This window comes from Chiloscyllium plagiosum, unplaced genomic scaffold (assembly GCF_037043375.1).
Source record: "Chiloscyllium plagiosum isolate Xiang-an unplaced genomic scaffold, Cpla_swu_hap1 HiC_scaffold_45, whole genome shotgun sequence".
Lineage (NCBI taxonomy): Eukaryota > Metazoa > Chordata > Chondrichthyes > Orectolobiformes > Hemiscylliidae > Chiloscyllium > Chiloscyllium plagiosum.
Genome location: NW_028270183.1, coordinates 2,525,990 through 2,538,590, shown reverse-complemented (window position 1 = coordinate 2,538,590; position 12,601 = coordinate 2,525,990). Strand labels below are relative to the sequence as shown.

The 12,601-nt window shown below is 43.0% G+C and overlaps 1 protein-coding gene across 2 annotated transcripts in view; it reads right to left on the bottom strand.

Annotated features, from left to right (window-relative positions):
• LOC122552309 (intercellular adhesion molecule 1-like) overlaps positions 1-12,601 on the bottom strand; it is a 41,729-nt gene that overhangs the window by 9,898 nt on the left and 19,230 nt on the right. The window contains exons 3-5 of one of the 2 annotated variants that reach the window (XM_087983516.1): positions 8,036-8,350; positions 1,873-2,166; positions 817-1,104 (exon numbers count right to left, since the gene is read on the bottom strand). In XM_087983516.1, coding sequence (XP_087839642.1) covers positions 817-1,104; positions 1,873-2,166; positions 8,036-8,350 — 897 coding nt within the window. The remainder of the gene's footprint in view (positions 1-816; positions 1,105-1,872; positions 2,167-8,035; positions 8,351-12,601) is intronic. The other variant, XM_087983517.1, reaches the window with a different exon arrangement.

Genomic DNA, 12,601 nt, shown 5'->3' with positions numbered 1-12,601 from the left:
TTGTATGGCAGAAAATGGAAGCCAGGCCACAACATCAAAAGCAGTGCGCTGCCACACCAACACTCCACCCACCCCTTCCCCAGGTCACCACCACCTCCCTGGGAGGTGAAAAGAGTCATCTTCATCTACTAGCAACCACCAACAATGATGGGTCGCATGTTGTGAGATGTAGTCAAGAGCACTCACCTCCATGGTTACACTTTAGGAAAGGAGTGATAGCCTGGTGGATAATGTAAAAGAGAGTCAATAAAATGGGACAAGGGATGAGCGGCTTCTCTTATGCGGAAAGAATGGAAAAGTTGGGATTTTGCCAATCAGGCAGTGAGGGTCAAGAGAATGTTCTGATAGTCATGTTCAAGATAATGAACCAATTGTAGACAAATAAAGAGGAGTTTTTTTAGTGGCAAAATGTTTGATAATTATGAGACACAGATTTAAGGTGATTAGAAAAGGAACAAATGTGATGTGATTGTTTTTTTAAAGAAAGCTGTTGATTGTTTTCTAGCATGAATAGTGGAAGCAGATGCATTAGTGTCTTTCACAGGATAGTATTTGAAGGGGAAACACACACTCACATGATTGCACTCTGTGGCACAATGCACCGGGGTAATAATGGACAGTGTCCTCACATGTCCTGACCCCAGGATCTGTATCCCTTTGGTCTCAGTGACAAAGGAGCTGCTGCAGGGCAGTCCCTGTGTGAGGAGACCAATTCAAATTGGTTCGGACTAAGAGGAAATTGGGATGAGGATTTCATTGTCTCCATTTTGAAAAAAAATCCCACTAACGTTTTGTGAGGAAAATAATGCTACTTACACAGGACATGGAGGGTTTCAATCTGTTGTTTTATAACAGGGCTTGTCATTGACTGATCTTGAAGTTTCAGTTCAGCTTCACAGATATACTGCTGTCCATCCAGCTTAGCTTGAGCTTCTACTGTATGAGAGATAGTGAGCCCAGTACTGCTTGATCCATTCACTAATGTGTCATTTCCTTTCTTCAGTCTGAGTTCAAGATCCCCTGAGACATTTAACACAAGGCATGTAATATTAACCAGATTTCCTTCCTGGCTGGTTGGTACTTGGATTTCAGGGGAAGAGAAAGCTAAAAATAATAGAACGATACTGTTAGAAACATTGTTGTATCTAGTAGTCCCTCAGTGTGAGGTTAATAACAATGAAACAAAGGCAGATTGCATTTCGTGCTCTTGCTCATCCTCTGCTTCATTGCTGTATCAGGGAGATGTACAAAGCCCTACATCATCTTTCCATGTTCCTTCAGTATCTGCAGTATCATAGTCAACATTCAATCCTGACCCAAACTCACCAAAAATGTATTCTGCTCGTTTCTGTTTGTAGAATCCTGAAATCTGTATTTATTTTAATGCAGATTTATTTATTACCGCCTGTTTCTTCCACACGGTATATTCCTGATTGGTGTATGTTTTTGCACCCCTGCAGTTTTTAGGGTACATTGGTTGTTTAAACATTTAAACATTCTCTTGTGATCCTGGAATACTAAGTGTGAGTAACACTCACCTATGAGCAGCGCATACAATGTCAATCACATTATCTCAGGATCTCGGAATACCTCGAGTCATTAAGACTTTCTCAGAATGCTTTTCATTGACAGAGGGTCATATAGAATATATGGCACAGAAACAGACCATTCCAACTAATTAGCCAATGTTTATGCTTTACTCAACCAAGTGTCTGAGTATACAAACATTTCCACAAGCTTCCCAATTTGTTACTCAATGAAAAGGATTTTATTACTGAAAGTGGTGGAAATGCTGACATGTTGTATTGTTGACAGTGATGAACTATCAGAATGTTGTCTGATTTTGAACTCCCCCACAACCAGAATTCTTACCATACACCTCAATGAAAGCACTATTATTCTTTGGGGGAATTGATGGATATTTCTCAAAATCGGCCATACAGACGACTTCCATCAGACCAGATTCCTGTGGTGTCCATGCTGCTGTTATTCGGACAGTGTTGGAATTTGGCCTTGTGGTATCTGAGTTCAGTTCCACATCATCCTGAAACCATCTTACTCTCATCTTTTCAGCAGGATAGACATTTGAGACCTCACATGTTAATGTGACCTCTTGCTTCACTTCTTTGGGTCTTTTGTCCAGAATTATAGGCTGATCCATGAAAGCTGTAATTCAGACAAGAAATTCACTTCATTTTAATTTGCCGCAGTGTGTTTCTGTTTTTAATGGACAGAGTGGAAAACTGACCAGTGTAGGTATTAGATAATACACCACCCCAGGAATATATCACATTCACTCATAGTCAGAAAACTGGAGTCATCTGCAGGAGGCCATAGTGCACTTTGAGAAGTAACTGTTAATGCCAATCGTGGTGTGCAATTGACAAATTTGTCTGATATTTTTGACAATTATCCACAGGATAAGGGCATTACAGGCTGGACCAGCACTTATTACCCATCCCTAATTGCCCAGAGGACAGTTCAGAATCAACCACGTTGCTGTAGGTCTGGGCCAGACAAGGTAAGGATGGCAGTTTCCTTCCCTGAAGGACATTAGTGAACCAGATCAGTTTGTACACCAATCAGCAATGGATTCATGGTCATCATTAGGCTGTTAATTCCAGATTTTTTTTTGTTGGATTCTGATTCCTCTACCGCAGGATTCAAATCTAGGTCATGGGAACATTATCTAGATCTCTGGATTAACGGTCCAGGAATAATATGTTTAGGCCAGCACCTCAATTCAAAACCACAAAACAGCTCAGCTATTTTAGTTTTAAATTAATTCTTGCTACTTTTCAACTATTAAGGCCTTTGACCATCGTGTATGTCAGTTTCGTGTATGTCAGTCACTCTGAGCAGTACAGGCTGATGCACTCCTGATTTACCTTCGCTTTGATCTTTACTTGCATCTGTCTAGAATATCCTTCTTAAGGGGGAGGGTGAGCAGCTAGAGGTCATGGTACACATCCATACCAGTGACATAGCTCGGAAAAGGGATGAGGACCTGAAAAGTGAACATAGGGAGTTAGTTTGGAATCTAAAAGGCAGAATGAGCAGAGTAGTAATCTCAGGATTGCTACCAGTGCCACGGGCTAGTGAGGCTAGGAACAGAGAGCGAGTGCAGATGAACATGTGCCTGCAGGGCTGGTGGAGGAGGGAGGGCTTCAGATATTTGGGTCATTGAGATACCTTCTGGGGAAGGTGAGATCTGTACAAGGAGGACGGGTTGCACCTAAACTGAAGGGGCACCAGTATCCTAGGCAGGAGGTTGGTTAGAGCTCTGGGGAGGGCTTAACTAGATTGGCAGAAGGATGACAACTGGAGTTACGGACCAGAGGATGAGGTAGCTGGTGAACAGGCAAATACAGTGTGCAGAGAGTCTGTGAGGAAGAATAAACAGTTGATCGGGCAAAGTTGCAGTCAGTGTGATGGGTTGACATGTGTCTAATTTAATACAAGAAGTATCAGGAATTATGATGGTGAACTTAGACTATGGATTCGTACTTGGAGCTACAATGTTGTGGCCATTATGGAGATTTGGATGTCACAAGAGCAGGAATGTTTGCTGGATGTTCTAGGGTTTAGATATTTCAAAAGGAATAGAGAGGCAGGGCAAAGAGGTGGGGAAATGGCATTGCTAATCAGGGATAGTATCACAGCTGCAGAAATGGAGGGTGTTGAGGAGAATTTGTCTACAGAGTCAGTATGAGTGGAAGTCAGAAACAGGAAAGGAGCAGTCACTGACTGAATTGGGAGTTTCTACAAACCTCCCAATAGCAACAGGGACAGGAGGAGTGGATTTGGAGGCAGATTTTGGAAAGGTACAGAAGTAACAGGGTTGTTGTCATGGGTGACTTCAACTTCCCTAATATTGATTGGAATCTCCTTGGTTCAAATTGTTTAGATGGAGCAGACTTTATCAGGTGTGTCCTGACTCAAAATGTAGATAGGCCAATTACAGGGGAAGCCATATTGGATTTGGTGCTTGGCAATAAAACAGGTCAGGTGTCAGATCACTCAGTGGGAGAGTATTTCTGTGATAGTCATCACAACTCCCTGACCTTTACTGTACTCAGGGAGAGGGGTAGGAGCAGGTGGTTGGGAAAGTATTTAATTGGGGAGGGGGAATTACATTGCTATTATGCAGGAACTGGGAGGCCTAAATTGGGAACAGATTCTCAGGGAAATGCGTAACAGAAATGTGGAAGTTGTTTAGGGAGCATTTGTTGATAGAACTGGATTGGTTTGTCCCACTGAGGCAAGGAAGGGATGGTAGAATGAAGGAACCTTGGATGACAAGAGATGTGAAACATCAAATCAAGATGCAGAAGGAAGCTGACAAGGTTGAGGAAGCAAGGATCAGACAGGACTCTGGAGGTTTACAAGGTAGCCAGGAAGGAACTGGTGAATGGACTTAGGAGAACTAGAAGGGGGCATGAAAAAGCTTTAGCAGATAGGATTAAGAATAACACCAAGGCATTCTACATTTATGTGAGGAACAAGAGGATGGCCAGAGTGAGAGTGGGGCTGATCAGGGATAGAGGAGGGAACTTGTGTTTGGAGTCAGAGGAGGTAGGGGAGATCCTTTATGAATACTTTGCTTCAGTATTCACTACTGAGAGAGACCCTGTTGTTTGTGAGGACAGCGTGAAACAGTCTTATATGCTCGAACAGGCTGATGTTAAGGAGGATGTGCTGAAAACTTTGAAAAACATAAAGATAGATAAAACCACTGGGCCAAACAGGATCTCCCTAAGATTACTACAGGAAGTGAGGGAAGAGATTGCTGTGCCTTTGGCGATGATCTTTGCATCCTCACTGTCCACAGGAGCAGTACCAGATGATTGAAGGGTGGTAAATGTTATTCCCTTGTTGAAGAAAGGAAATAGGTATAATCCTGGGAATTACAGACCAGACAGTCTAATGTCGGTCGTGGTCAAATTATTAGAGAGGTTTCTGAAAGGATTTATGATTATTTAGAAAAGCATAGTTTGATGAGAGATAGTCAGCGTGGCTTTGTGAGGGGCAAGTCATGCCTCACAAACCTTATTGAATTCTTTGAGGATGTGACAAAACACATTGATGAAGGTGGAGCAGTGGGTGTGGTGTCTATGGATCTTAACAGGGCATTTGATAAGGTTTCCCCATGGAAGGCTCATTCAGAAAGGAAGGAGGCATGGGACTCAGGGAAACCTGTCTGTCTGGATACAGAATTGGCTGGCCCATAGAAGACAGAGGGTGGTAGTTGATGGAAAGTATTTAGCCTGGAGCTCAGTGACCAGTGGTGTGCTGCAGGGATTGGTTCTGGGACCTCTGCTCTTTGTGATTTTTATAAATAACTTGGATGAAGAAGTGGAAGGGGGGGGGGCAGGAAGTTTGCTGATGACTCGAAGGTTGGAGGAGTGGTGCATAGTATGGAGGGCTGTTGTAGGTTGCAATGGGACATTGTCAGGATGCAGAGCTGGGCTGAGAAGTAGCATTTGGAGTTCAGCCTGGAAAAGTGTGAAGTGATTCGTTTTGGAAGGTCGAATTTGAAAGCAGAATACAGGGTTAAAGGCAGGATTCAAGCTGATATGGAAGAACAGAGGGATCTTGGGGTCCATGTCCATAGATCCCTCAAAACTGCCGCCCAAGTTGATAGGGTTGTTAAGAAGGCGTATGATGTATTGGTTTTCATTAAAAGGGTGATTGAGTTTAAGAGCCATGAGGTATTGCTGCAGCTCTATAAAGCCCTGATTGACCACACTTCGAGTATTGTGTTCAGTTCTGGTCAGCTCATTATAGGGAGGATGTGGAAGCTTTAGAGAGAGTGCAGAGGAGATTTACCAGGATGCTGCCTGGACTGGAGGGCTGTCTTATGAAGAAAGGAAGAGGGAGCTAGGGCTTTTCTTATTGGAACGAAGAAGGATGAGAGGTGACTTGATAGAGGTGTACAAGATGATGAGAGGCATCGACAGAGTGAATAGCAAAAGACTTTTTCCCAGGGTGGAAATGGTTTTCATGTGGGGCATTATTTTAAGGTGATTGGAGGAAGATTTAGGGGAGATGTCAGAGGTCGGTTCTTTACACAGAGAGTGGTGGGTGTGTGGAATGCACTGCCGGCAGTGGTAGTAAAGTCAGATACATTGGGGACATTGGAAAAGCCCATGGATGATTGTAAAATGAAAGGTTATGTGGGTTAGTTTAATCTTAAAGTAGGATAAAAGGTCAGCACAACATCAAGGGCCGAAGGGTCTGTTCTGTGCTGTACCGTTCTAAGTTCTATTCCCACTGCACTATAAGTGGGCCTCCTGCATCTGCTTTTATTTTCATCAACCTGTTCAGAGATATTATGACTCACTTCTGGTGGAGGTGGGACTTGAACCAGGTCTCCTGGTTCTGCCTTTATCTCCTTTTTCCTTCTTCTGTATCCAGAAATGCTCTTACGCACAACCAGAAGGATATCGCACCCCCAAATCACTGTGACATTTATGTTTTGTTTTTAACTATTAACCACCACCAATAAAAACATCCCTGTAGCCAATTAGAGATTCACAAGCAAATCCATTATGACCAATATGAACCACCAAAAATGAGCAGGAGGGGATTTAGGGAAAGCAGGAAGAAACTAAATCAAAATGGAATTGGAGGGGAAAATAAAGAACTGTATCCGCCCCCCCCCCATGGGTCTTGTTTTATTTATTTATTTATTCTTTTTTTTAACACCCAGATGTGTTAACATGCACGTTTGAGCGATGTTACCACCACCCAAATCACTATGACTTTTATGTGTTTTACTAACAACCACCAGCATTCACTTGTGTAGCCAATTAATTGTTTACGATTAAAATCCCATTATGTACAATGGTAATATTTTCTTTTTTAAACTTATTTTCTAATCAACCTGATCATCGATGTTATTGCACACCTTCTGGAACAGGTGGGATGTGAACCAAGACCTCCTGGCTCAGCGATAGAGACTATACCATTGTACCACAAGACCCTCTGGCAATACTTTATTTTACTCTGAAGTGCTATTACCTACAACTGAGCGGCCTTCCCACCATCAAAATAACCATGCCTTTTTAAAACAATTACCAGCCATCACCAGTATAAACATCCAATTCAATATTTACACGCAAAGCCTGTTGGGTAAATGCAAACCATCAAAAGAGAGACGTGGGTAGGGAGAGAGGGAAGGGACTAACCTATTTTTCTAGTCAACCAGTTCAGGGATGTTATTACACATCTCTGGAGCAGGTGGGTCTAGAACCTTGGCTGCCAGGTCCAGGGGTAAGGACACTACCACTACACCATAAGGTGTTGAGTTCCAGTTCGGCAGGCCATTGCCTGTTACCAAGGGAACTTATACTCAACAAGCTCCATGAGGAGATTAATTAGTGATTCCGGTGTACTTTGTTGGGGTTACCACAATGAGGAAGAACAGTTTTTAATAATGGGTTTTTCATGTGTATTGGCTGATTGCCATCTTCTCTGCACTAAAAGTCTGCTAACCCTTCTCTCTACTGCTTTCTCAATTTTGCAAAGCAGTAGCTCGCCCATTGCTGCAGACTGCCTTTGAGGGTCGTGCTCAGCAGTCAGTTCCCATCTTCACCAGGTGCTTAGTGACATTAACTGGGGGCAGAAGCTGCTACTGGTTTCAGTTATGGATTCTGGAAATGATGTGCTTTGTGTCAGTGTATGGCATGAGATTAGGACCTGGAAATGACCCAGGTATTGGAAAGGGACAGAGCACGTCAATTCTGGATTCCCTGACTGAGCCAGTAGCAGCTTCTGTCCCCACTTAATGTTCCCAGTTTGAAACTCAAGCCTCAGGAATCAGAATGGGCCTTGAATATGTTTTGGAATTATATTATTAAGACTCAGCATGGTAAAAAAGAAAGTGATTGCAAAATGATTGTAGGCCTTCACTGTCAAACTATGGTTTGCACATGCTCTGGCTGACTTAAAGCAAACATTTACATTTACTGGATATTTGCACCATAATACAAGATAAGTTTTTTTTGTAATATCTTGAGCAATTGGAACTCACCGTAAGTTTGCAGTGTGACAGAAGAGTTTGTGATTGACTTTGTGGTATTAGAGCCCAAGTCCACTTCAGCCAAGCAGGTGTACTCCTGTCCATCATCTGATCGACTCGCAACGAAATTGAAGACATTTCTCAACCTTTTATCTTCATCCGGAAGACCTAGTTCACCTGTGGAATCTCTCTGGACAATCTCACTCCCTCTCAGCCATGTGAGAATGAGTTTGTTGTTTGGATAGACTCTTGGGCCAATGCACTCCAGACGATATGTTCTGTTAATCTCCAGTACTTCAGGAAGTACTGTAATGCTTATCTCTCGATCTGTTAAAGGAGAATCACAGTTAACAGGTTTCACTGAAATAGTGTACCTGAGGACCATGTTCCATTTCCCCACACATTTACTCAGATACATAAGAGATGTAAGTGTGTGTACACATTCGACAAAAGGTTACTAAAATATTTCAACAGAGGCCGGTATCCTGTCACCAAGTCACCCTTTATTTACACATGGAGACTAATCCATCTCCGTCAGGGCCAGCTCTCAGAGTGATCAGAACCTCTGACACTCCTGTTTATACCTGTCAGCCACGGCTCCCTGATTGGACCAGATAAAGAGCCCTAATCAGGGAACTCATTCTATGATACCCAGAAACAAAAATCAAGATTGCTGGAAAAACTCAGCAGGTCAGGCAGCATCTGTGGAGACAAATCAGACCTAATGTTTGGGGTCAAGTGACCCTTTCCCTGTTCTGAGGAAGGGTCATTTGACAGGAAATATTAACTCTGATTTCTCTCCACAGATGCTGCAAGACTTGCTGAGCTTTTCCAGCAATTTTGATTTTTTTTCTGATTTACACCATCTGCAGTTGTTTCAGTTTCTATGATGTCCACCTGGCTGACCTCATTACAATTATTACATCCCTCCCTCTTTATTCTCCTCTTTAGGTGGCAAAGGCATTGAGACAGTGACATCCACCTCAGATTTTGTAGTACCTTAAATGCTTACCGGAGACAGAGACCCCATGAGTTTTTGAACAGTCAGAAAGGCAGCGAAGAGCAGGGCACATTTTGCTCCTGCAATGTTTGCAGCTTTCATATGATCCATGTACTTGTTCAGGACTGTTGCACCTACCCAAACCTTAGACATCACTGGACCTGACCTTACATTGACTGTGCCTCCAGCGCATTCAAGGCCATTCCCACGGTTCCTACACCAAACTTTGAGCCCTAAAGTAAACTGTCTCTCTCATTTAGTGGAGCATTGTGTCCAGCATTGATGTTTCTGATACCATTTCACCCTCCCCTCAAGACTAGGAAGATCAGGTTTAACCTGTTGTGGAGTCTTCTACCCATTAGCAACTCTGCTGGAGCTATCCCTGTAGTTGCATGAGGGATGGGTCGATAGTCAAACAGGAACTGGGACAGTTTGGTATCGAGTGAAGCTGTAGGCTATTTCTTTTAGCCTGCCTACAAAATTTGAAATGGTTTTTCTGCCCGACCATTGGATGATGGAATGGCTCAGAGCTGTCCTATGTGACGCATATCATTCGGCTTTAGGAAATACTCAAGTCCCCTGCTTGAAATGATAGTCTGTTATCTGTGACCAACATCTCGAACAGTCCACGTATTGTAAAATATTTGCAGTACTCTGTCATCATCCATGTGTAAGACAAATTAACTCTACACATATCCAGCCATTTTGAGTGGATATCCAAAAAGACTAAGGACATTGAGCCCATGAAAGGAGCTGCATAGTCAAAGTGTAACCGAATCCAGTGTTTACCCAACCATTTCCACAAATGTGGGGAGTGCTTTTGGTGATTTTTGTCCTTGTGTGTATTGCCCCACCAATGCAGCTTTGTCTGTATCCAATCCTCCAATCCAATAACTTCTCATCAATGTCTTCATTTTGGAAACCCTTGTACACCCCTGTGGAGTTCAGTCAGTATCTTGGTGCTGACCCTTGCTACGAACAACCACTCTTGCTCCCCATAATAAAATGCTGTCCTCGACTGTGATCTGATCTCTCTAGGTCCAGAAACATTTCAATTCTGATTGTGATGGCCCTTTGGCTTCCTCCCCCATCACCACCAGCTGGTTCAGTTTTGCCAGGACTGGATCTTTGTCCAGAGTCTGATATTGTCAGCTGTGACTGGAAGTGTGTCCAAAAAGTTTAATACCAGAGTGGACTCTTCTTGTAGTGGTCCCACCGGTGGTGTACCTTCCAGCAGGAGGCGGTTCAGTGCAACTACATTTGCTCCTTGGCCTCCCAGACAGTGTTCCAACCTGTAATTGTACAGACTTATAACTAGAGCCCACCGCTGAATTCAGTGTGAAGCTGTGAGCAGCACTGCCTTGTCCTCTTCAGTTAAAAATCACACTACACCAGTTTATAGTCCAACAGCTTTATTTGGAAGTACTAGCTTTCAGGTAACTAGTGGGGCAGGATCATAATTTGTAGCTATAAGGGGCAGCACTCTGAAAGCAAGTACATCCAAATAAATCTGTTGGGACTACAACCTGGTGTTGTGCAATTTTGAACGTATTCCTCCCCAGTCCAACACCACCACCTCCACATCTTGTCCTCTTTAAGTAGACCTAGAAGGGTTTGTGGTCTGTTATTATTACAAATTTATGTCTGTCAAAGTATTGGTGGAACATCCTGACTCCAAACATCACTGCCAAACCTTCATTCTCCATCAGGGCATCGCATGTCAGTACCAGATCCCGTTTAGAATCTTAATATGACTTACAGGATGATAGCTGTTTTTTGACTTCCCTGAAAACTATGGCTTGGCTGCATGACCATTTCCAAGGCTAACTCTTTTTAAAGAGTTGATTTCAAAGGTGCTAGGATGGAGGCCACATTATGTATGAACCATCCGGAATAGTTCACCAGCCCAAGGAAAGACCTAAGTTCTGATACTGAGTTGGGAGCTGGGGCATCTTTGATCACCCTCACTTCAGCTTCCAAGTGTTACCCGGTCTTGCCCACGAGGTCACTTGGGATGCCTGAAACCAACATTCTTCCCTTCCAAGGCATACGCCCACCTGGGAGAAATGTCTAAGGACTATATCCAAGTTCTCAAAGTGCTTCTTATTAGTCTTCCCTTTTATTAGCAAATCGTCTTGGTAGATGGGGATTTGGGTAAACCCTTTAAAATGTTCTCCATCGTCCACTGAGAAATGGCACCGGCTGATGATACCCCAAATGGCAGTGTCATTCATTGGTACAAACCATTATGGATAATAACTGTAACATGCTTCTGACAGTCGTCGTCTGACCTCACTTGCAAATACGCATGGCTCATGTCCATGTTCACCCCTGCTGGCTTTGCATATAAATCCTTAGTGTGAGGGATTGGGTATTTATCCTGCTACTAAACGCAGTTCACCATTTGTTTAAAATGTTCACCCACAAACGTAAACCAATCTGTCAAGCTTCACAATTACTGGGCTTCAGCTATTACTGGGCTGCCCAGTCCACAAATTGGATTGGTTTGATGATTACTTTGTTTTGCAACCTCCTCATTTCTGCCTCTACTTTTGCAAGTAAGGCAAATGGCACTGGGCAAGCCTTGCAGAATCATGGAATTGCTTCCTGGTCCTCATGCAAGGAGGCCTTGGCTCCTTTGATACTACCTAGACCTTCCTGATAAACATCCGGGTATTTAATTAGGACTTATTTCACTGACACAGCCATTTCTAACTGAAAAATGTTGAGTCAGTCAAGTTGAGTCTTTCTTAACTAATTTTGCCCATCAAGCTTGGCCTGACCCTTTCACTACAATCAGTGGTAACTGAACCAGCTTCTTCTTATAAGAGACCGGAAACAAAGTTGTAACTTTTATCTGTAAAGGTTCTCTGGGAAAGGCTCTCAGTCAAACTGAGGTCTTGTGCAAACCCGGAGTCGAGAGTGAATTTTGTTAAAGACCGGCTCTGCAAACATTAAAATAGCTGTGCTAGTATCGACCTCCAAAAGAACCAGGTGACCATTTAACCAGACATTTATTTTGATTGGTTTTGTTTTGAATGTTGCTAACCAATTTAATGGTTCCAAATCAGATGTAGGTGGACATCCCTTGGTGTGTATACTTCTAGATATTGGCCTATGAGCTCTGTTACTTAATTCAGACCCAGTGGGATTCTTTTGCTCTCTCAGGTATGCATACCAATAACAACTACAATGGCTCAGCCTGGAGCCTCGAGAAAAGTTTAACTGTTTGGCAAAGGCTTGAGTTTGTTTTGGGGTTTTGCTGTGGTGTCAACTGTTAGGATATGACTTGAGTGATGCTTTGTAACTGCCTTCACTCACATGCTCAATTGGACTGGCAAAGGTGCCATTTCCATCAGAATACCTTGCAACTTAGGTACTCCGCTTACTGCATTTTCCAATGATAAAGCCATTGGTTTTGCTTGTTTAAACTCCAGCTGAGCTTCAGTTACTAATTGTTTTTGCATGCTCACATCATTAATCCCACAGACCAAATGGTCTCTCAGCATCTCATTAAGGATTAACCAAAGTCACAAGCCTCTGCCAGTCATCTTAACTAGTCAAAAATCCTGATACAG